Here is a 24,956-nt window from a genome sequence, read left to right as displayed (position 1 = left end):
GTTTAGGTTGGACATTAGGAAAAATTTTCTAACTGTCAGAGTAGTTAAACACTGGAATAAATTGCCTAGGGTGGTTGTGGAATCTCCATCATTGTCTAACCAGCTCTTAAAAACCTCCAATCACCTGTCAGGGATGGTCTAGCTAATACTTAGTTTTGCCTTGAGTATTGGGGACTGGACCAGAAGACCTCTCAAGATCCCTTCCACACCTAGGTTTCTATAATTACGCTTTCCCATAGACAAGCGAAACTGAACCAGAGATCCACATGAAAGAAGTTTTACTATATATGAGATGCAGAAACTAAAGTATACAATTGAAACTTAGGTGAATAAGAAAAATTAAATGAGAAAGTCAACATTTCAAATGTTGCTAGAATTGAATGTTATACAAGGTACAGTATGGCCTAAATAATCTAAAGTAACTAATGATTTTGCATGCCTCTCTTCTTGGGTACCAAGCTTGAGATATCTTAAAGATGCCAAATTTTCAGAAAACCCTGAGCCAACATTTTAAAGTGCTCAAAAGTTAGGTCAAATGGTGAAGTTCTACTGTAACATTTATTTGTAAATATCACTTCAGAACTTTTTTTGACCCACCTCCAAGGAAACTTACCCTTTCTATTTTTTAAAAAACATTTATTAAACAATTTTTATTTCTTGCTGACTTATTTTCCATGGGTGCAAGTTAACATAACATTGTTTATCTTCCTAAGTTATTTTTTCAAGCCTTATAACTGAAATACAAATATTGCATAATTATTTACCAAGATTAAATATATAAATTATAAAGAATATCTACTGTTTTCTAGTATCAGCACCACAATTGTCCCTCAAATTATAACTGGCTTATCTAATTACAATGTTTTTCAGGTGGCAAGTAAAGCGCTCCTGTTTAACAAGATTTAGACATCAGCAATTAGTCCTTGTGTATTAGTCCTATATATATATAACAGGACTATGATTCTAACCATCCAGTCCTAAGAAGGTATGCTGAGGTGTAAACATGTTTCAATAAACTTACCTCAAAAGTCACAGTCACAGTCCCATAGGTTCCCTTCTCCCTAATTAGAGTCAGAGGCACAAATTCATTTCTACCTCTGGGCTCATTCACTGTGATTAAGGCAGACTAATGGGGAAGAGAAGGGACAAGCAATAAGGCATTGATCAAATATCTCAACAGAGAGTGAAAAAAAACCTGTTACCATAGGAATACCAAACTCTCACAGACAAATTAATCCAATCTGTAAACTGGACCACTAATGGTATTACATTTCCTAGCAACCAATTAGTTCAACTAATAAAAAGCTTGAAAGACTTCAGATAAAAATATTAGCAGTGGTTACTTGAGTGCTTTTTTCTTTTTTTCCCCCTTTTTGCCATAAACAAGCATGGCTACCATATATAAGCTACTTGGTTTAAATATATACCTATCTCATTAAACTGGAAGCAACCCCAAAAGGTCATTGAGTCCAGCCCCCTGCCTTTACTAGCAGGACCAAGTACTGAGTTTGCCCTAGATCCCTAAGCAGCCCCCTCAAGGATTGAACTCACAACCCTGGGTTTAACAAGCCAATGCTCAAACCACTGAGCTATCCCTCCTCTTTATAGAAGTTCCTAAGCCAATTAAAAACAGATTTTCTTCCTTCTAAAATCATTTATTAGCTAGATAGATATTTACATTGATTTTAAAATTACAAGACATAATTTATGTCATGATACTGATTTTCATAAGTAGTCCAATTATATTCTTTTACAAATGTGAGTTTTTAATTCTATTTTAGCTACAAACATTTGTTCAGTCAATAAAGTTTAATTCATCCAGAAAACAAGTTTGGGCTATTTCTAAGGTTCTTGTGCTTTATTAGTAAACGGCCTCCTTGTACAAGAGCCAGCCACATTCAAGGTGGAGAGCATAGGCATGGAACTGCCCACTACTAATGGACTGGAGAGATAGCATGGCTATGGTCCAGCCCTCACCACCATACAAGCCAACAGAACTAGCTTAGCATTGCAGGGAGAAGCATGCATTGCAAGTTTTAACAGGTGGTGGAATACCTCTAGAACACTACCGTGAATTTTGGCTGAGTCAGCTAGAATTCTTTAAGGGGCTTCAACTGCCATTCAGCCCCATCTTATCTCCACAATGCAGCATGTGACACACTGTCGAAGCACTGCAAAGGGCACTCCCAAGCACTGTATTCCAGAAGTATAGAGTAGCAGCCGTGTTAGTCTGTATCCGCAAAAAGAACAGGAGTACTTGTGGCACCTTAGAGACTAAAAATGAAATAAATTTGTTAGTCTCTAAGGTGCCACAAGTACTCCTGTTCTTTTTGCAGAAGTATAGACTAATTTATAACATGTTGGTGCCCATGAGGGATTCTGAGATGTAAGTATAAAAATACCGATAACAGATTGGTAAGGAACACAATATTTTCAGATATCCACAACATCTCTGGGCCAAATTCACCAATGACATAAGTGAGTGTATATCCACATAAGGCAATAGAGTAGTCCTCACCTTAATTTCACACCAGCAGTGAACTGTGCTCTCTAAAATGCACATAGCAACATTACACGTCATGTTCTTGCTTTGAAGGAGACAGGGCCTTACACTGCACGCAGTGAAGTAAATGGGAGCTCTGTTACTGACTTCAGTGGGAGTAAATGGTCCCAGAGTTAATACAGTATATTACCAATTTGCACAAGGAGAACACTGTCTCATTTCCCTTGCAAAGTGATGAAACCACTAAATAAAGTGAATGCAGCTATAGGTGCTAATCTACAGTTCTTTAAACTTTTGTACAGAGTTCCTGACTTGCTTAAAACCACCTTCCCCTGGGCTGCAAGTTCTATGCTGCCCTTTTAGGAAGACTAGCACACAAGCTTGCCCAGTGTGAGAGCAGCCCAATGAAAGCATGTCTGATAGTGTACAGTAGCATTTCAGTTATATATATATATATACACACACACACACACACACATACAGTAGCATTTCAGTCATATATATATATATATATATATATATATATATATATATATATATATATATATATATATATATATATATATATATATATATATATATATATATATATATATATATATAAAACCATATTACAAAAATCTGTAAGTGGGTTCATTTCAAAAGTCACAAATGGGAGTTAGGTGCCCAACTGACACAGACTTCTAAGGAAATTAGGTGCATAAATGCCCTCTGGTGCCTTTGGAAAATCACCGCTTTACACTATTTAAAATATTGAGTGTATAGAACATAAAAACATACCATATTGAAGGAAATAATTCCAAAGGCATTGTCATTTGATAAGACTGTTACAGTGACAGACCTTGGTGACCCAAGCTTTATTCCTGCAGATGGTTTCTAAAATTAACAAGACATATGGTAAGTGAACCAGCGATGAAGATGGTTAAAAAAAATGCAGTTTTTCAGTAAGAATTTGTTTTTAAATGAATATGTTTTCATTCAAAGTGTGAGTATGTCTTTTTGTTGTTGTTGGAATTTTTTTATTTTTTTGATTGGTTCATTGTATTTTTGTGTCTGGTTACAAGTTCCAAGCAAAAGGTATTCAAGTCAACAGAATGCACATAAATCACTCTTACTGCTTATGGAAAACACATTCTATAGAGTCTCAGTCTGGTTAAACAACAAAATGCTCAAAAGAAACTTTGAAGACATTAATCATAGCCTGACAATCTATTAATGATACCATAGCAATAAGGAATTAGATATGAAGCATGCAGTCATACTAAAAACTAAAGAGCTTTTTATTTTTAGCATTCTGTATATACTGAAATTTTGGAGCTAAGTTTTATATGAATCTACAGGTCATGAGCAGATTGTTTACAGCAGTTTACCATATATATATATATGTATGTATATATATATACACACACACACATATATGGGTAAACTCTGTTTATGACTTTTCTATTATATTTCTGAGTTAAATACTGATAGACCGAGGAAGGGAAGAAGGAAATGGAAAGGAGGAGGAAACATGTATTTACATTTACTATCAATCATTTGTGCTAACTATGAAACACAGGGGTAAAATGAAGATTCACTTTTATTGCAGTGACTTTAAACTTTACCATGGACTGTTAACTTTAAAAAAAAAGGAGAAAACAAGCTTCTTCGTAGTTGCCTCAATCTAACATGGATTAGCAATATACACTGATTTACCTACATGCTCTTCAAGGTATATTTTCCAGGGAGGTCTTTTTCTGAAGCAATGAGGATCATCTTGTTTCCCTACTACTTTTCACCCTCCCCCTTGAAGCAATGTCTTTCTGGGAAAGGAAGAAAGATTCACTGCAGAACCTCACAGTTTTGCTTCTTAATGAACTGGAAACAGTCCCTGTTAAAGTCGCCATAGCTGAATATATTGACTTTGCAGAAAGTCTCAAGCACGGTAAACAAACTCATGTCTTGTGCATGGAACTGCTAAGAAGTAGCACAAGGCTATCAGGTTGCCTGCTGTCCAAACTTTAAGCTTTAGACATGGGGAGCCAAATTCACCACTGAAGTAAGCAAGTAAGCTGCAGCCACATATGCCAAAGTCTTTTTTTCTAGTGAAACAGATAAACCAAAAACTAGCACTTACCTGTAACGTCAAGTAAAATATGAACATCTCATCAGCCTCTGGAAGATCATCATCACAGACCGATATATACACAGTTCTGTTTGTTTCTGTATCAGGTATGTATGTTGCTGCGTATGTGTCAAAAAAGTCACCTGTGTTTCCCCCATAAATCTACAATAAATACACACATGAATATAACCTAATCCGCACTTTCTATAATTTTCTTCTGACTTTGCTTCATATATTACGTATGATGTTTTCTATATATTACTCCTCCCTCAATCTTCACTACCATCAATCCAAGTATTTCTGGACAGATGGCACAGGACAACAACATAGTAAGCAACTTCCTATACCCATGCCGAGAAACTAAGCATGTCACTTATTCACAGCTGGTCATGATTTCATCAGGGAGCCTTAATCCATTCCAGTATGTGACTATCTTGCACATAGTGCACCACAGTGTCATATTTTAAATAGGAACACTATTTTTAAATACAATTTACAAGATCATGCACACCACACATTATTAGTATAACAAATACTAGTATAGATGCAACAGCCAAGTGCTCTGTATTGTGATGTGATGATCATGGGTCCAGAAGGAACCTTTGCTTCTCCCCATTCTCCACAGTAATGGAGATTATATGCATTGCAAAGAATTCTGGCAGATGAAGCAGACCATACTCTAATGGTGGGTGCCAGAGAGTAACATCAATGCCTTCTAAATAGGGACTGCCTGTTTGTTGCTCATTCCATTTGTGTGGAATAATAATATATATTCAGTTATGGGAATTATTATACATTATTCATTTCAACACTCACTAGCTATGAATAAATAAAGATTTTAACATAACCTACTTTAAACACACATTTATTAAATTATTATGTTCTTGCTAAATTGCAATCAGTCAACACTGAGCAATACACGCTGCCCAATCCTGCTCCCACCAAAGTCAATGGCAAAAATCTCCCATTGGCTCACTTGAAAGCAGGACTGTCATTTGACAAATTATACACCTATTGCTTTGAACCATCAAAGCTATCTAGGCGAGGTGTGCAGGTGCACTGAAGCACTGAGCTTGGAAAGCCAACTGAACCAGTGCGGCTGCAATGTCTCAAGTTACCATCCAAACTAGCACTGAAAGTTTGAACTGAACAATGCAGATGAAGCTGTTTGTAAGAGCTGACGGGGAACAGTGAAATTCGATTAGTGCTGAGAATGCTTGTGAGAAAGTTCAAGCATTTTGGTATGTATACACAAAGACCAATATTATCGAACTTGGTTGCCTAAAGCTAGGTGCCTAAGTATGGACTTAGGTGCCTAACTTTAGGCAACCAACTTTGATTAGAAAATTTTGGAAAGAGTATTGCCTTAAGCAGTCTTGAAAAGACCAAAAATCTCTAGTGTGAACAGACCACACACATCTTCCTACAAGAGCTGTTCAAAATTTTCACTTTTCTGAAATTGCAGCACATTTTGCTTATTTGTTGTTTTTCAGCCAGTCACACTTTTTCAAAATTTAAAAAAAGTCTGCATTTTTAATATTCACTTCTTACATTGATTGCACTATGCTGTTGCTTCTTTATATTAAAGCTTAACCACAAAGATGCATGTATGCATATCATATAATCTATGCACATGCTAAATTAAGCCTATTTCCACTCTTGAAGTTTACTAACTTTCTTCAACTTTTTATTTAAAATGCAATAAAGTCAAACAATTAACTAGTACATTGTCAATATATAGGGCTATGTTTTATTTTCTAATCTCTTAGTTTTCTGTTTGTTTGTTTTTTCAAAGCTGTTTTCCACTTGTTCTAGCCAAGGGATTTATACTAAGGTACTGATGCAGTAATGAATGAAATATGTTTATCCATTTTAACTGGAATCAGAGGGTTTTCACTCAAAGAAAAAATCTCTCAGATCATGGTGTCCTGACTTCTACACAGCAGGTGCCCCTCAGGATAGATCTTCCTGTTTCCCTTCTGAATGGGCAAATCTCTTCTCTATCTTCCCTTAAATGGCCTTTTTTGAAATAATAAAGCCACATGCCTAATTAATGAAGTCACTAAAGAGGTACAGCTGTTCTCCCTCAGCCCAGAAAAACTGAAGAAGGAAAAATTCTCTTCTCCCCACTCTTCGGGAGTGGACTTTCAAGGACCAGCTAGATTCCAAATCAGACTGGCCTATAAACTCACAGAGCTCCACCAGGAGTAGTAGTTGGCTTTCTGAGTAGGTAACAGTAGCCTGAAAACATTTCTATTGGCACAGCCAATGGAAATTTCCTCGCTTGTAGCAACTGGGTATTTCTGACTCAAAACAGTTGCCCCAAGGGTACCTAGCTATACACCCCATTGCATTGACCCAGTTAAAAGAAAAAAGAAAACATACCATCAGCAATCAACATTTCATACAGATATCCAAATTTCATTTAAAAAGAGAGGAACTGGCAGTTTCTTACCGATACAATTGCTGTGATGTTAGCTGGCTCTCCTGTCCTTTCAACAACAAGACGTATAACTGTTGTACTAGTTTCATGAACTACAAATTCTGTTTGCCCAGTAAACTTTACTTCTGTTTCTCCAGATGTGAAGCTGATGAATAATCCTAAAAGAAGGTTAACTAATAAACAAGCAGAGGGCATACCTACCAAAAAAAAAAAAAGAGTTTAAGAATAAAAGAAGTTGATGTATTTAGTATGTAGGAAACAATTTCTACGAATCATTGACTTACAGCCAACATGTCATATTCTGCTCATTTCTTTTTTTAATTAAACTTCTTTTATTTTATTATAATTTGATGTATAATTGGATATTTTCTCCTTTCAGGGAGAAATATGATACAAACCCTAAGGATCATATTTTCAGTAAGATTCACATAATTACGAAATGCAGGGTTTTGAATTCACATCTGATCCACTCACCTAGTGCCAGACTCTGACAAAATTACTTGCATCCATTGGGCCCAATCCTGAAATCTCTATTAAATTTATCAGTTTTGCCTGAGTATGGATTGCAAAGAGCAAGCCCAAAACTTGATGCAGGGCTGGGTTTATATTTTGTAGGTACAGATAACACTGCCTGCTAAAAACTGACTCCAAGTGTTTAAAATATATTCCACTTCCTATTGTATATTTTTGAATTCGCCTTCCAGATCTCTGATACTCTAAACTATTTAGTGTGTGTATATTATATATATATGACCTATATATTTATTACTGTTTCTCTCAGTCTCTCTCCCAGATTCCTTTCAGATTTTTTTTTTATTACACTCAGTTGTGGCATCATGTTTTAATGAGACTGTGAACTCTTCAGGGTAGGGACTCTCCCTTACTATGTGGGTGTATACTTTTCTCTTAGGATAGACTCAGCTGGATTTGAGTCCCCTTACTCAGGACCAAGTCCAGTGGCAAGTTGAGCATCCCTCAAGTGCCAGTGAATTCAATGGAAGTTGAGAGTTCTCAGCATTTCCCAGAGGTACAACACATGTTGCAGGATTGGTTCCCAATGGAGACAATTTTATTTAGAGTTCCTTCAGCTGATGAAAACAGTGTTATAAATTATTTTTAGATCTCTCTCCACAAAGTAACAAAGATTTTCTTGTAAAATGGCAATTCACACATGTTCTAATAAATGAATGTTCTGGCAAGAATGGTCACTGGCACAGACAGCGCATTTTGAATGTTCGTGAAAAGTGAGTGTCAAGTTTTTAATCAGGATGTATTCAAAGAGTGCCTGTGATTCTAAAAACTATGCGCATCCAATAAGGTAAAAGAAACATGTGATTGCCCTATTCTTGCAATGAACTCTGCACAGGCAGATCTCTGAAAAAATGAAGCTTCACACAGACTCGGGGCTCTGCCCACACAGAACTTATTGCAGGATCAATGTGACTGGTGTCCAGTCAAAACAGGATGAATATTGCACTTTGTATATTCACAATGAACTGTAAACAAGCTACGGGCCAAGAATAATTCAAATAAATCATGTATTGAATAATTCTGAACAATAAATAAACTCAAGAAAATTACAATCTCATCACAGAAAATTTACAAACAGGGGAAAAAAGACAATATTGTTTGTTTAAATTATTAGTAATAAATTATTCACTCAGTTCTACCGAACACCATCTTGGAAACAGCTGGTTAATGAAAACCCACAGGCAGACATTATCGAAAAGACAAAATCAGTGACAGAACAGTCATCATCCCGGTGAAACAAATGACTAATTTTACAACCCATTTGAAACCCAAGGTTATCATTATTTCTGATAAGAATGTCACCCAATAAAATATTTTTTGCTTGAGGAATTTCACCCCACCATAAACTGAATCTTAATTACCATGAGTACAATCCCACAAGCCTTGCATCTGCAGAACTCCCATGGATTAAAAATGAGAGTTCTGCATATAAAAGGCTTTCAGGATCAGTCCCCCAAAGTTTCAATATTATCTACAATATTGAAGATATTGGCCTTCAATATTGAAGATATTGGGGACTGGCCAGCGACCCCAACTGCTCCACCCCACTCCTCCTCAACCTCTTTCAAGTATCATGCACCACCATGTCTGCATGAAGGGAGCAGTGAATGAATTCCCCTCAAGCTTGAGGTCTACAATTGTTACAACCCTTGCATGGGGCATGCAACAAGAAGGGAGGTTCTTCATACACTCCCTCCTCCCTGCATACCTGTACAAGGGCCTGTCACAATCTGCCCTTATGGAGGTAACTTTCCAAGCACAGGAAAATGGTGTTAAGGAAAAAGAGCCACTTTAAAGAGACATGATAACACTCATTGAACAAACAACTCACACTTACAGGATCCAGAGTTACAGCAATATGATTTCAAACTAAATTAAAACTTAAGTTTTGGGAGGGATATAATAACAAAGCTCTAACCAATGGGAATTAGGATAAAACTTCCCCTATGGGCAGATTACCCTATAACTGCATAGAACAGGATTTCTTGCATCTTTGCCTGAAGCATCAGGTATTGAACACAGTCAGGGACAGAATGCTGGACTAGATATACAACTGGTCAGATGAAGTAAGGCAATTCCTATATTACTGTGACTCTGTAGGGTGACCCACATTAGTCACCTATTAATACCTATCAATTTAACTATGAGATGGTCTGATGCAAAAAAACAAAAACAAAATAATTGAGGACAAAAAGGACAGAGCAAAAAAATAAAGATTATGAATGAAAACCCAGTCCTGCCATTTCAATTGGAATGGAAGGCTCTAGGCACCTCACAGGACTGAGACATAAGAAAGCTGACTATGACTAACCCACAAGTGGTGTGTATTGGTCTCTACCCTAAATTGCTCTCCAGAGTATAAATGTTATTTTGAGTGCCTATATTACAGCTTGAATGTGAATAATCGCTGTAACCTTTGTAAACTTTGAGACAATTACATAGTCTGCAAATGCAGGCATCATCTATATGCAACTGAAGAGTTTGTTGACCTTTTCGCTTCAGCTGTTACCTTGTCATAGGCTTAGCAAGTAGCTTCCCACGGTGTGTGCTGCAAGTAAACAATACTGAAAATATGATCCTTAGGGGGCAAGGTTATCAAGTTTAGAATTACTTGAATTCTATTACCTCTACTAGGGGACATTCTAAAACTATAGGATTACTCCTGTGGAACAAGAGAGGTTTCATAATCATGCCATCAATTATTCAGCAGGTGAAATTCTTCCTCATTAAATTATTTGAACTATGATTTACTATGTGCAACCTGCCAAAAATCACCTTTATCTCTGTGCATATTAAACCAACTTTAAAATATTACAGTTAGTAAAAGTAATGTAAATCAAGACTTGACGAGTTCAGCTCATGGGAATCAAAATATTATCCAAGGAGCCAGTATAGCTCACAATATTTTACCTTATAAAATACTAGTCATGATTTATATACTGACTCCTCCGATCCTGCAAAGATTTACACATGTTTTGAAGTACACACACTGTGAGTGGTCCCATACTACTCATATTGTATCAAGTTCAACAAGTATCTTTGCAGGATTGGGCCTAAATTATTTTTTTCTCAGACAAGAATTATACATCTTTTTTTACCTATTGTACCATATTAATATTGGTAATTTTATCTTTGACATTTCATATTTATATTGAAATTTGCAGTAGTTTTTCCACATTAAAAATACTAAACTTTTAGTATATAATACATTCCAACCTGCAATGCTGCTAAATTACTAATGTTTATTGGGTCCAATTCTGCCACCTCGAATCCTTTAATAGGAGTATTGCTTTTGAGAGGACTGAGTGAGAAGAAATTTCAAGACAAGATTCAAATCACATAAAAATGTAATATGTTGCCACAACTGCTATTGAGTGTGGGAGGGAGGGGGAATATAACAAATCTTTAAGAAAAAGGGGTCTAAACAGCCTTTTTGACTCTGTAGTCTCGGAAGTCAAATAGAAACTCAATGGGCAAACAGCTGTGAAGGTCAATTTGGGCTGGATAGAGCCATAGCAAATAGAGATTTAGAGTGTCAATAATAGCTTCAAATGATGTTAAACATAATTCTGGATACTAAAAATGAATGAGTTTATTCTAAGGGTTTATATAATCAAGAATATAAAAAACTAGCTCCCAAAAGAAAATAACAGACTTTTAAAGACAGTGAAGAAAGCTGTAAATCCCCAAATTACACCCTTGTTAGACATTCAATTTAAAAATCAAAGAATTTTTAAACAAGTAATGCTACTTAGCAGGTAACACACAGTTTCTTGGCTAAATATAGCATTTTCTGGAGCACATTTATGTTTCTATAGAAAGAGCAAACTCCCAGTGTAGGACAGGTAAGATTACTTATTGATCCTATACAATATTTTCTAAAACGTCATAAATCACAAATAAGTCAGAGACCATATCACCCCTGTTCTGCTCCCTCTGTCAAGTCATGTTGACTGTCACCAAACAGCATGTTACAAAAAAAGCATTAATGCACTCTGTGGTATGCATTTCATTCATTAAATTGAAAGAATGCCACACACTGGTTTTAAACTATCACACTTCACAATGTCTTTGCTGCCTTAGGAGATTCCATAGTTGAAAGCAGGTGGATGATGTGCTTTTCATTTCAAAGACGTTCAAGCCAGATGCCTCAAAAGCATACAAGCTTTTCTGATACTTTGTATCATTATTTTCTCTGTGGTTCCTTTTTCTCACACATTATTCATAACCTTTCAGAAGAAAATATTGCCCACTTTTGCACCTAAGTTTCTAAGATCACATCAAATTATTCTAAGATTTGACTTCAGTTATGCTGAGTTTTGCTTCTGGGCCCTGATACCACAAAGACTTACTTGAATAGACTTATCTCTATACATTGTGAGCAATTCCACTGAAGTAAATGGTGCAGATCAAGGGGTGAGGACCAGGGGCGGCTCTAGACATTTCGCCGCCCCAAGCACGGCGTCATGCCGCGAGGGGCGCTCTGCTGGTCGCCGGCTCCAGTGGACCTCCCGTAGGCGTGCCTGCAGAGGGTCCTCTGGTCCCGCGGCTCCGGTGGACCTCCCACAGGCATGCCTCCCGCAGGGACCAGCGGACCCTCCGCAGGCATGCCGCCAAAGGCACCCTGCCTGCCGCCCTCCCGGCGACCGGCAGAGCGCTCCCCCCGCAACATACCACCCCAAGCACGTGCTTGGCGTGCTGGGGCCTGGAGCCACCCCTGGTGAGGACAGTGAAGATTGCTTTATGTTCAAGCATTATGATGTTGAATTTCTGCCAACCACCAAACCAACAAAATAAATTTAGGGTTTTTTTAAATTTAATTTTAGAAGGTCTTTTCCACAGATTTTTATACTCTGACTTTTACATTCGATAATCAAAAGCCTATAAAATGGAAGGCACCACCCACTTTCTCTGGATGGTGGCACACACTCAGTCTGCAAGAAAGGATCAACCTGGGATAGGAAACAGCAGTGAAGGGATCTGTTCTTGAAAAGGCAGTAGCCATGTCATGATCTGACATTAAAGGAGAAGGACAGTGCAGGATAGCAAAGTAGGAAGAGAGAAGGGCAAGAGGAGAGAAGAGATCACTAATGGGAGAAGCAAAAGGAGATAAGCATCTGGAGCCAAGACTAACTATCGGACCCAGCATAGCTGATGGTGAGGGGAAGATGGTGGGGGAAATGGGCAAATGTTTTAGAGTGGAGTGATCTCTTCAGATCTGTGGCTATTTTGTATTGCTTACCTTCACATTGTACTCAGGGTTACTAAGGTGTATAGGTATAGCACATTAAGGTAGGTATAGCATCTACCACATGCCTTCCTATCTGTCCCCATTAACTCCCCTCAATTACTATACACTCAGCCAATCAGAACCTCAAAAGAATGGCATGTCTGCTACTCTGCAGTGTGAGCAGCATGATGGCCATCTCGGGCTGACAGACAGTACCCCATCCTCAACTGGGTTTGTTCCACTGTGCACCCTGCAGGATCTATTCCTGAATCAGCATGGAGTCAGAACTGCTCTTTCATCCTTAAAGGCAGTTTCTCCAGAGGATGGCTGAAGCACACTAGGTTGGAACAGTGCAGGAAGACCTACAATGTCACCACCTTTGCTGTATATGTTGTGAAGATACAAAAAACTCCTGGTTTCCAGCACTGAACTTTATAAACATTATGAAGTATAATATTATAAAATCATATGAACTGTAATATCATCAGTTCCTTAAGATTCAGAGCTTCCTATGTTGCCAGTAATGATTACAAAACAACAGTGAAGGAGTTTCTGTATTTAAGGCTTATTGGAACATTTCTCTTTTTAACCTCACAGCTTCAGTAGCTCAGCTGTCAATATTAAGGACCAAATTTTCAAAGGACACAATTTGTGTGCCAGCAAAACATGGCATTTGAATAGTGTGTATTGCCCCAGCCCCTTTCCCCCGTGGGGTTGGGGGGTTGGAGGGTGGAGAAATAAATCCCTTACTTTGATGGGAGAGGGCTGGCCAGACAGTGCTTCCATGTCACTACTTCAGAATGACAGCCTACCCCAGCGAGAGAAGCCTGATGCCTCTACGTACTGCAAAACAGAGGAAGCAGAAGATTTATAAAAGCCCAAGCAGCCAGGCTGGTTGCTTGTCTCTTTGCTCCCCTCCTCCCCATTCTGGACTACTCTGGTGGATGTAACATTTTGTGGGAGACTGTTAGTATCCCAGTTTTTCCATGCATATTATTTGGGGGCCCTGCCTCCCAGCTTCTGTCTCAGAATGCCGACCCTCCTTCCCTCTTTGCTGCAGGGAGCATCACTCACAGGTGCCTGTTCTCCCCTGTTTAATGCAAAATATTGGGAAATACTTGACTTGGCTCCCACATATGCACACACGTTGCCAACTGCAGGGAGCTCTCAACTGGCTTCCACTGTCCCAAAACTCCCAACTCAGTAGCTTCATTCTGCCCACTAAGTACTGCTGCCATGATGGAGCACTAGCAAGCTCTCGTCTCAGTTTCCAGGAGGGTTTATTTGCATTTGAAGGAGATTACTTTTAATTACACAAATATTAGGCAATTACTCTCCTGAACAACAGCTTTTTACCACAACTGCAGGCCTTTTTAAAACTTTTTAAAACTTTACGAAAACTCACTAACTTGACATGTAGCACTGAGAATGGAGCAACAGCTAGTTGTACCTGAAAGTATCTCTATATGAAAAACCTCTTTCTTTCAATTAAGTCCCCTTGAAGAGAACATTCATCCTTCATTGTAAATATTGTCCTGAGGAAAGAAGTTTGAGCAACCTTTCATCACATTCATACCTACTAGCCAGAAAGCTAACCCTTAGACAGCAAACTAAATCTATTGTACCCGCCAAGAAACTATACTAAAGATGGTGAGGTCTCCCAGCTGAATCTAGAGGTAGAACCCTGACTGGAAGCCCAAAGCATCACAGCCTCTTCCTTGAAGCTAATGGGAGAGAGGTGAATGCCATCTTCTCTTCCCTCTGCTCCTTTGTCCAGGTGACGGAAGTGGGACCATTGCAATTCATACTCTCCTTCTGTACTTTCCAGTGGCTTTTCTCTTCATCCTCTCAAAAGGGGATGGATGTTCCTTTTGTGTGCTCTTAGTATTTCTCAAGTTTATAATGATCTCAGGAGAAATGAGCTGTCTTATAAATCAGGTAGAGCTCAGGGTTCTGCGAGATTCAACTTACCTGCTCTGCCTATTTTCTTCAGGCAGAGCACAGAATGAAGTGCCAAATTATCAGGCAGTGCTAAACTCACTCATTGAGCTCTTTGCCTTGCCAATGGCAAGCAGGCAAGAAAATTGTTCATATAGAGTATAGGTCTTTAATTACAAACATTTGTGGATACCTTATAATCTGTTCTGAATATACTTCCTGATCATAGCCTTACTGGGCATCCCACTGAACCATGTAATAATTATGATTAGCATTAAGGGCCAGATTCTGATCTCAGTTATGCAAAGTAATCCAGAGTAATTCCAATAGCATTTACCCAACTGGAGTTAATCCATATTTACAGCAGAGATCAGAATCTGATCCTGTGTAATATACCATCAAACTTTGGCTGAAATCTGCTAAGACAACATTCTTTTATCAACATACTATGGGTTTGATTCTGATTCATTTACACTAAATTTACACCAGTACAACTCCAATGATTTCAACTGATCTACTCCTGATCTACACTGAAGCAAGTGAGATCAGAATCTGTCCATGTGTAGCTATATCCAAAGCCCAGTAATACCATATACTTGTACCAGATAAATATGCTATAGTATTGCAACAATTGGCAATATAGCTTGTATTATTTTTGGCATGCACATAACTATCACTGAAGTGAAAGGAAAGTCCCACAGAAGGATCCCATTCTAACAAACCCTTACTCTCAGGCAAATAATCCTGTTTCACACAAGTATTCACACTGAAGTCAGTGGTCATCTCACATTTGTAAGAATTATTCACACAAGGGTTTGCAAGGTCAGGGCCACCCACGCATGACACAACATAGATGGCATTCTACCTCTCAAAAGAAGTGGGATGGATATGCTTTTCACTTAACTGAGACTAAGGGCTTGTCTACACTACAGGACTATTTCGAATCTACTTAAGTCGACTGGGAAAAATGTGTGTATCATTGAACCAATCCGCCCCTCTCCTCTCCTGAAAGCGCGCGGCGGAAATCTGTTCGCGTGGAGATCATGCAATGGGTCAAGTCAAGTTGTGTGTGTGGCGATTTCTGGGGGGGGAAACACAAACAAGACTGGTGGACCGGGATAGTGCTGCAGGTCTGGGATGACAGAGTGGCTGCGCGAAACTTCAGGATGCGTAAGGACACTCCCTTGAACTGGTGTGACTTGCTGTCCCTGCCCTGAAGCGCCATTAAGTAGTAATCGTTGAGCACTGCAACTGCTCTCAGGTAGTGACTGTCGGAATGTCCAGGCCATCATAGATGGGGCCGCCGTGATGGGATTCCCAAACTGCGGTGGGGCTATAGACCAGCATACAACCGGAAAGGGCTACTTTTCAATGGTGCTGCAAAGCTGTGGTGGACCATAGGGGACGTTTACCAACATCAACGTCGGGTGGGCGGGCAAGGTTCATGTCTGTTTAGCCGCCCAGGCAGGGGCACTTTCTTCCGGACCACAAAATAACGGTTGGGGATGTGCAGGCCCTGCTGGAAAAGCCCCTATACAGCGCCTGGACACTGAAAAGGAACTCTTCAACTACCGGCTGAGCAAGTGCAGAATGAGATGGCGGACCTACTGCTCGGACATCAGCAGAAAAAGAATATCCCGTAGTTATTGCTGCTTGCTGTGTGCTCCACAATCTGAGGTTGAGGCTGGCTGCTGGCTGCTGTTCAGCATCCAGACACGTGCGTGCTGAAATATCCCAGCGGAAGGAATATGCATGCATCAGCTTTTTGAGGCGAGTTTCTCGGCAGAGCAGGGTAACGTTTATTGCTGAAACATGGAAGCATTCTGTGCTGGTTAAGGTGTGCACTTGCCGGATAGGGGTTACCATAGCGGCTGTGGGTTTGGGGCGTTGGAAGGGTGAGGGGTGTGGGGAAGGGTGATATCTGCCCCTGGATGATCGACGGTCCAAATGCATGTGAAGGAAAGCCTGCCTGCCTTTCGGGGGGATGTCAGGCACAGGACCCTGCACAGCATACACCTCAAGGAAAAAGACCGGGGCAGCATACACCACACAGACTGTCAGAAAAACGAAAAACAAACAGTCACAAACAAACCGCTTTAAAATATAAATACACAGTGGGGTTTTGAACTTGGAGTTGGGACTTGATGATGCTAAAAAAAAAAGAGTACAAAATTTGGCAGCGCGACAGTTGTCTCTAACATTATCGGTGTGCTGCGGTGCAGGGACACGGGGGGACAGGACTCTGGCGTTGGAGGGCGGTTGCAGATGGCGTTGAGCCTGCTGGTCTTCCCCGCCGCCCCCATCCCTCCTCTCCAGGTGTGTGTGTGATGCTGCTGACACAGGCTCTCTCTCTGTCTCTGCTCTGCCTGCCGCGCTCTGGAGCTGGCCATCAGTTCCTGGAACATGTCGTCCCTTGTGAAAAAGTAGTGATTTTCTTGAACACATACATGTTTGCAACAGTAAAACACAGTCTAGTCAGTTTCTCATTCTTATGCAAGTAAAAGTCTACCATGCACATAGTAACAGTACACTAATTTCTTGCTGGCTTTTTTTCAGCTGCTCTCTGAGCTTTTTTGAAATATCCCCAGAGGACTATTGCTCCATTGCTGTTTGTGTAGACATCTGTGAGGGTGATGAAGAGATCCTGGCTGTCAGGGAATACCCTTGTCTTAGGTCCTTCACTTTCCTTTCTTTCATGGCTTTAGAGACCTTCTCTTCTCTCTTGGTTCCGTTCCTTTTTGCGCGCGAGGAGCGACAGAGACTCCGCCCCCCACCCACATCAGATCATCCTGGACTCTTCGGTCAGTCATGCTGGGGACCTCTTTCTAGTCTGGGGATTGCGGACTCCTCTGCTGGAGAGCTGTTTACACTGCAATTAACAACCACTTGCTGGCCCATGCCAACTGACTTGGGCTTGCAGGGCTCAGGAGAAGGGGCTATTTAACCATGGTGTAGACATTCGGGCTTGGGCTGGAGCCCGGGCTTTACGACCCTGTGTGGTTGGAGGGTCACAGAGCTTGGGCTGCAGCCCAAGCCCTAACATCTACACCACAGTTAAACAGCCCTAGCCCAAGCTCCACGAACTTGAGTCAGCTGGCATGGGCCAGCCGTGGGTGTCTAACTGCAGTGTAGACATACCCTGGGAGGCCTCCTATCTCCCACAAAACATGCAACCCCCACCCCTCACACTTAGCCAGTTTCTATTCTGTTGTATCTCTCACACATGGCTTCTTAACACAGTTGACCAAAAAGATACTTGTCATTACAGATGGTGACCCACAGCTGCCATCAATTATAGAAGGAACTGCAGGTGCTCACCAATCCCAGAATCAGGCCCTTAAATACCAGGGCCAGAAACTAAGCTGGTGTAAACTGATATCATTCCACTGGATTCAATGGAGCTATGCCATTTTACACGAGCTTAAGATCTGGCCCTTGGACTTCAGAATAATTTCCATTTGTACCTTGAATTTGGAGGTATCTGTCACCCTCTCAAAAGTTAAACTTACCACATTTTTTAAATATGAAGTGTGAATGTGAGGACAAAATTTATCCCTCTAATTACTGTTTGCCTGGCTGAGCCATATATTGCATGTGTAACATATTACTGGATACTTTAGTGAATATTCATTAATTTATCTCTCATGCTGGAATGCTTTGAAAAATAAAAACAAACCTTGACTATTGCTTCTTACATAATAATTTTATAGAAAAAATGATTTGCAAGGTGAACAGATGTGAATTATAGCCTCTTGACAGGGATTAAAGAGTATTATTTCAAGTGAACTGACAAAAGAATTATTGCTATGTATTGTGGTTCCTTGCAAGGGAATAAGCATGTATGAGCTACACAGCAAATTAATGTGTTACCTAATCATAAAAATAAATCATTCATCACAAAAATATATTCTTAAATATTAAAACTTGTACTGAATATTTATACCAAATTACAGAAATATATCAATATGTGCATCAATTATTTGATTAAATATATTTCATTTGTTATTACAGGGAAGCAAAGAAAAGGATTTTTTCTATAGATCTGTCTTTAACAAAGGCCCCAAAACAATACATCTTCATAGAAGAAAAAATTACATTTGCATCATTTTGGAATTGATGTAATACCAGGCCTTCTCTCCAATCTATACTATGAATTAATCCCTTACATCTCTGCAATCTGTTTTTAAATCATACAAATGATAAAGTGCTGTGTACTGAAGGGAGCTCTGAAAGCAAAAGCTGTCTGGGTTCAAAGACTCATCACATTATCTTTGTTAAGTGGTTTGGGTTTTTTAAAAAACTTTTCTAAAGCTTTTAACCTGTGCCACAATTTAATAATGACTATTTAATAATTATAATAATTCCCTTATTAGCTTGGTATTTAATTTTCCTTGCCCGATAGCACCCTGTAGCTCAAGACAAGGAAATCTCTTTGTTGCGTAGTTATTTAAGACCAGCAACAATAACTACGCTGGAAAGAAAGGTACTTTGAGAGGATTACACGAGGCTAGCTCTCAACAGCACCAAGCCGAGAGCAGCAAATTACAGACCCAAGTACTTCAGTGCATGTAACCAAATTGGCTGGTTGAAATGCTAATTGCTTTTCAGCAAAGCTAAAGACAGACAGAGGACCTTGTGCTTCAGAGAATGACACACATTTTTTACCCCACTTCTGTGCCATTGTCTTGCTGAGAATTATTCAAAATCTATTCATAAAGGTAGCTCTCTCCCTAACCTTTAAAAATGTGGGAAATTTCTACAGCTCGCCTCTGCCCACTACCTCAGATCTGTTGGTGTGCCAAACCCATAACAGATGGCTGAATTAAATCCATGTTAAATCCCTAATAAAGTAAAGCTTGAAACAGTTCAAAGCCCCAAATATATAGGATGAGGCCTGGAGAAGTGACGGGGGAAAAGGAATAGCTTCTTGTTCTAGCAAATGAAGAATGCAAACCCTGATTTACATAACTGTATTTTAACTTGGAAAAATACAACTGACACAATATCAAAATATCTTAACATTTAAAAAGATCATACTATGGCTTTTTAGAGGGAATTTTCTTGTCAACATATTGAAAAATCCACTATCACAAAATTCAGAATGTGTATATCATTTTGCCAGATAAATTCAAGAATTCAAACAGCTTCTTGCCTGGTTAAATCAACGGCAATATTCTATCCTAAAGACCACCCTTGGTATTTATAACAAATTGCAACATTTGGTGAGTTATACAACAATTTTAATAGTTTTCAAGAAAATACTAATCAGGCAAGCAATGAGTCAGCATTTAGGGTTGTGGGTTTGCTTTGTTTTTTAAGATTTGAAACACTGCAGCATCTCTAGTTCTCAGCCTCTTGCTATAGCCATTTAACAATTCCTACTAACCCCATGAGCCCAATCCTGCAAAATCTCATTCATGCACAAAGTCTTTACTCAAGTTCAATAGAACTACTTGATTGAGTCAGGACTTCTTGTGTAAGTCTTTACTGGAAGAGACTCATTCATTAGTCAAATACAGTTTTCAAAGTGAAAAGTTAACAATGTCCCACCTGGATTAGGCTGTATGACCTACCAGTTATTCATCAAGTCAATGTCTCTCCCTCAAAAAACTAACGTACTTCTCTTGATAAAATGCAAACTTTCTCTGAATTGCTGGAACTCTGTTAATGTCTGAAATTCACAACATCAGATCTATAAACATGAACTTGGCAATGAGGGTGTTATGCATAGCAAGCAACGCTTAACTAGTATACTGTGCTTTTTTTGATGGGAGAAGTATTCTGTCCAACAGCGACTATAATCTAAGGCTCTGATCCTGCAAAGACTTAAGTATATGTGTAACTTTATGCAAGCGAATAGTACCACTGCAATCAATAGGAATACTCATGTGTGTAACATGATGCATATGCTTAAGTCTATGCAGGTTCAGGGCCTAGTATAATGCATATGAAGAGTTTTCACATAATTCATACTTGCTCCTTCCTAATTATATTTAGGATGTAATATTCTTTATATTTCTTAAAGGGCAATTTATACAGTGACAGTAATACTAAGAACACATTTTAAAAGGGCACTTAGGAAGAGCAAATAAGAGAGAGAAGTGTTATCCAGCAATAAAATGAAGTTAAATTATTTTAGACATTCTATTTCATATAATAGCAAGAATCCAATGTATAGCACAGTTTGCTAATATCTATGAAACCATCTTAGGCTAAGATCTTCAAAAGTACTCAAGACAAGTTTAGTAGGTCCATCTCTATTGAACTTTGAACCATTAAGACATTTTCAAGTTTTTATTTTAAATTTTAAATTTTAAAATATTTATTGAAATTATATTCACGTTAGGTATCAAACATTTCAAAATACAATACATAAGCAATAATAATACAGTATTAATCTCTTCTTTACCCATGTTCTAATTTCTGACAATGGTGGAAGTAGAGTACTCCAAAAGGTGATTTTTTGGTTATCAATACATTTTCTCAAAATTACCATATTTGGCTTACAGCTTATGGACGAGATCCTATAGAAATATACATATGTCAGTAACTTTACTCATATTAGTAATTCCATTAACATCGATGAGCCAGTTACTGCAGCACTTCTGCACTTGTTTAACTTTACTCATGCAAGTTGCTCCATTGAAGTCACTCAGATTACTCACAAGTAAAGTACAACACATGTATAAGTGTTTGCAAGATCAAGCCCCCTGTAACTACACATGTGAGTAAAGTTACTCAAGTGTGCAAGCATTTACAGGATTGAGTCCTATAACTGAGAGGATTTTTAATGGAAACCTACGAGTCTCTCAAGCAAATAAACTAGACCCTCACTGTTTTAAATAAAATTATGCTATGCATCTGATATGGCTTTATACCTTTCCTATATTAGGCTGACTTCTAATTTTTTTTTAAAGCACAAAATTTTAATAACAAAAGGACACATTTTAGGCCCGTTTTTTAAACCTTTATTCTACTAAAGCTCCCATCCATTTCCATGGCTGTTTTATCTGCATTAGGATTTCAGGATCAAGCTCATACATTTGCTTGCAGTTCTTCAATATCCAAAATATATTATTTTTGAGCCCTCATAATTTTGCTAGCCCAAATAAGAAGTCCAGCCCTAATCCCAGAAAGCTAATGGCAGTTTTCCCAAAGATTTCAGTATGAGCAGGATCAACTCCCATAACCATAAGGTGATAACCTGCACTTTTGATGCCGGTATGCTTATTCAGATATAAACAAACTATGATTTCATGGATTTCTTCCATTTAAAAATGTAAGAACACAACAACTGTGTGTTTAAACAGCATTAAGATTAAGAAACAAATGTCTTAATTTTCCTGGCTTTTGACTAATACTTCATCCTTAATTCATGAAGTGGTTTAAAAAATACTTGTATGGAATGTTAGTTTTGTCTTTAAATTTTCTGAAAGCTGGACATTTTCAGTTGCATCCTTAATATTATTTAAACCATATTAATCCCCCTCCCCACAAATGGCTCTCAGTTTGCAAATAAACACTGAGTACATTTTTGTGGGATAGGTTGTTTTAGTTTAAAAGAGGGGTTATCTATTTTCTGGATGTATGTATCTTTGGTTATTATACTGTACTAATATATGTTTTCTTCTAAATGCCTATCAGTTAAATGATAGAATAGTTCCAAGTAGATATGTATTTATAATGTGCGCACAATATATATTAGAAGCACAAAGCACACTTTTGGATGCTGTTCAAATAGTGTATCAAAATAATAATTTGCAAGCCACACCAAATCTATCTATATTGTAAATCTACTGGAGACACATTTAGTTCCCATTAAATTTGAAATACGGTTTGTTTATCTGGTTTAACCAGAGTGGGTTCTGCAATAATTCATACAAAATCAACACATCAAAAAGTGGTAAAACAGTAAACCCTTTTAAACACCTACACTATTCCATTTTCATTGTTATTATTTGCAAATTAATTCTATCATGGGATGCTCCTTGGCCAAGCTTTATTTTTCCCCCGCTTTGTTTTGCTGAGCTATCCACAGTGCAAATATGGGAGAAGTTCCCCCAGTCCGTTTTGACTGTATTGTCACTCCTTTGAAAACTCAAACTGATGTTTTGTTGTGTGGTTTTCAGGGTATTAAATACCAATCGCTCACGGGCTTGGGACCTATCAGGCTGAGTTTCTTCTGCCTGTTCTGATCTCCCAGGAACAGGGGTCTCCCTTGGAAGCGCTGCTGTCTCCAGCTGCTCTAGCCCAGAGAAGAGAAAGAGGAGCCGCCAGGACACTTACACACCTCAGCAGACTCTATTCTCCAGCAGCCATGCAGGGCGAGCTCCATGCCCAGCTCTGTCCACAGACAAAAAGCCTCTCCCTGCGGCAACAGGTGCTGCTGCCACAACTCTAGAGCTAGCAGGGGGGGAGCTTTGCAGCTGAGGAAGGATGCTCCAAATGCAAGGCCCGCCCTCGCCCTGGGAAGAAACGGGCAACAAACCTACCTAGACCGGAGGACATGGACATCCGCGTCCTGTGGACTCCGCCAGCCGCCCGCGCACTCACTGTCACTCGCACATTCTGCATCCTCCCTCCTCTCCGCGCTGCGTCCGGCACTCCCCGCCCTCCCGCTGCCGCCCACCCTCTACGAGAGAGGGGGGCGGGGCGGAGCCCTGTACCCGCCAACAGCTTCAGCAGAACCAGCCCCTTCCAGCCCGGCGGAGCTGCCCGGTTGTTTTCCCGGGAGGCGGCAAGGGCAACGCGGGGTCTACCAGGCTGTGTCCAGTCAGGTTTGGGCTCCAAACCCTCAAATTGTACCATCAGTGAGTACAGCGGCTCCTCGTGTAGCCACATACATACATAAAGCTGCACCTTGCTGCTTCCTGCTGCATCAGCATCCCACAAACCTGAATCCTGCTAGGTCCCACAATTTTTGGCTGCATCACACATAAGCCACTGCCTAAATAGAAAACAAGCATAGCCATCTCTACATCACCAAACGCTTCCTGACCAAAAAGCACGTCTGACACAGGAGTGGAGCAGAAACACAGGATCTTGCCAAAGTCCCAAACTGTGCACTCTAAATAGTATAGCAGTTCCTACTTCACTAGAAAAAACTCTGGACTCTAATGCATTTCAGACCAATAGCACTAGGAAAGAAAACATTTGGTACCTACCTCCTGATAGATCCTAAAAATGTTAACCCAATTAACATTTTACTGTCTAAAGAAAAAAGTAGCAGCTCCTATTTCACTAAAAAGTCCAAGCCCCCTGTTGCAAACTAAGAGAGAGTACCACAAAGACATGTATCCAACATATGAATCCTGCTGTGTCCAAACTAGTTTTTTTTTCCTCCCAACCTGAAAACTTCTACCAACTAAATAGAGAAGTGCAGTTGCTCTAGTACAGGTGCAGACCCACAATGCATCCTTACTCTACTGCACTGCAAAAACACATATCCATCACCTGGGAGCTGCTGGATTCTGCCATTTTTTGGCCTGAAGTCCCCAGATTGTGTCAGCAAAATAGACATATTACCACTCCTAACAGACTAGAAAAATCTAGATTCTGACACATTCTGGTGTAAAAGCAATGCAAAAACACATAGCTGACATAGGTTTTTCCAGATACAGCCATTTTTTAATTTGTAAACTGCTAAATTGATAGAGACCTTTTCCTAGTCCACTATATAACTAGTCTGCAGAGGCGCGGCAACTGGATGGTGGGGCAATGAGCAAATGCCTGAGCAGTGGAGCATGTAAAGTGCCTCCTTACCCCCACTTCCACCCAGGGTGGGAGGTGAAGTCTGCAGATGAACCTCTGAACTCTGGGACTGCACTGGCCAAGGACAGCAACTATTAGTGGGGTGCAGAGAAGGGATGGGCCCATTAAAGGGACTTCTGGGTTGTTGGACTTAAGAATATATTGATGGGTGACTCTATCCTGGGCAGCAGTAAATCTAAAAGGAACTTGGGGGGTCTGGCAGATAATCAGCTGAACACAAGCTCCCAGTAAGATGTCGTGGCCAAAGTATGATCCTGGGATGCATAAACGGGAAAATTGAGTAATAGCAGAGAGACAGTATTTGTCACTAGTGCAATCACTGGAATAAGGTGTCCAATCTGGTGTCCACAATTCAAGAAAGATGTTGAAAAATTGGAAAGGGTTCAGAGAATGATTAAAGGATTGGAAAACAATGTCTTATAGTTAAGGCTAG

At 39.5% G+C, this 24,956-nt stretch overlaps 1 protein-coding gene across 1 annotated transcript in view; it reads right to left on the bottom strand.

Moving 5' to 3' along the window:
• Nucleotides 1-23,335, bottom strand: part of ADGRV1 (adhesion G protein-coupled receptor V1) — a 419,039-nt gene extending 395,704 nt beyond the window's left edge. Inside the window, exons 1-5 of the mRNA XM_039545618.1 lie at nt 23,245-23,335; nt 7,066-7,250; nt 4,623-4,772; nt 3,284-3,379; nt 1,022-1,126 (exon numbers count right to left, since the gene is read on the bottom strand). Of these exons, the coding sequence (XP_039401552.1) occupies nt 1,022-1,126; nt 3,284-3,379; nt 4,623-4,772; nt 7,066-7,250; nt 23,245-23,326 (618 nt within the window). The 5' untranslated portion in view covers nt 23,327-23,335. The remainder of the gene's footprint in view (nt 1-1,021; nt 1,127-3,283; nt 3,380-4,622; nt 4,773-7,065; nt 7,251-23,244) is intronic.
• Between the last annotated feature and the right edge of the window lie 1,621 nt (nt 23,336-24,956).

The sequence above is a fragment of the Mauremys reevesii genome, linkage group 6, assembly GCF_016161935.1.
Source record: "Mauremys reevesii isolate NIE-2019 linkage group 6, ASM1616193v1, whole genome shotgun sequence".
Classification (NCBI taxonomy): Eukaryota; Metazoa; Chordata; order Testudines; family Geoemydidae; genus Mauremys; species Mauremys reevesii.
This window is presented reverse-complemented; position numbering and strand designations above follow the sequence as displayed.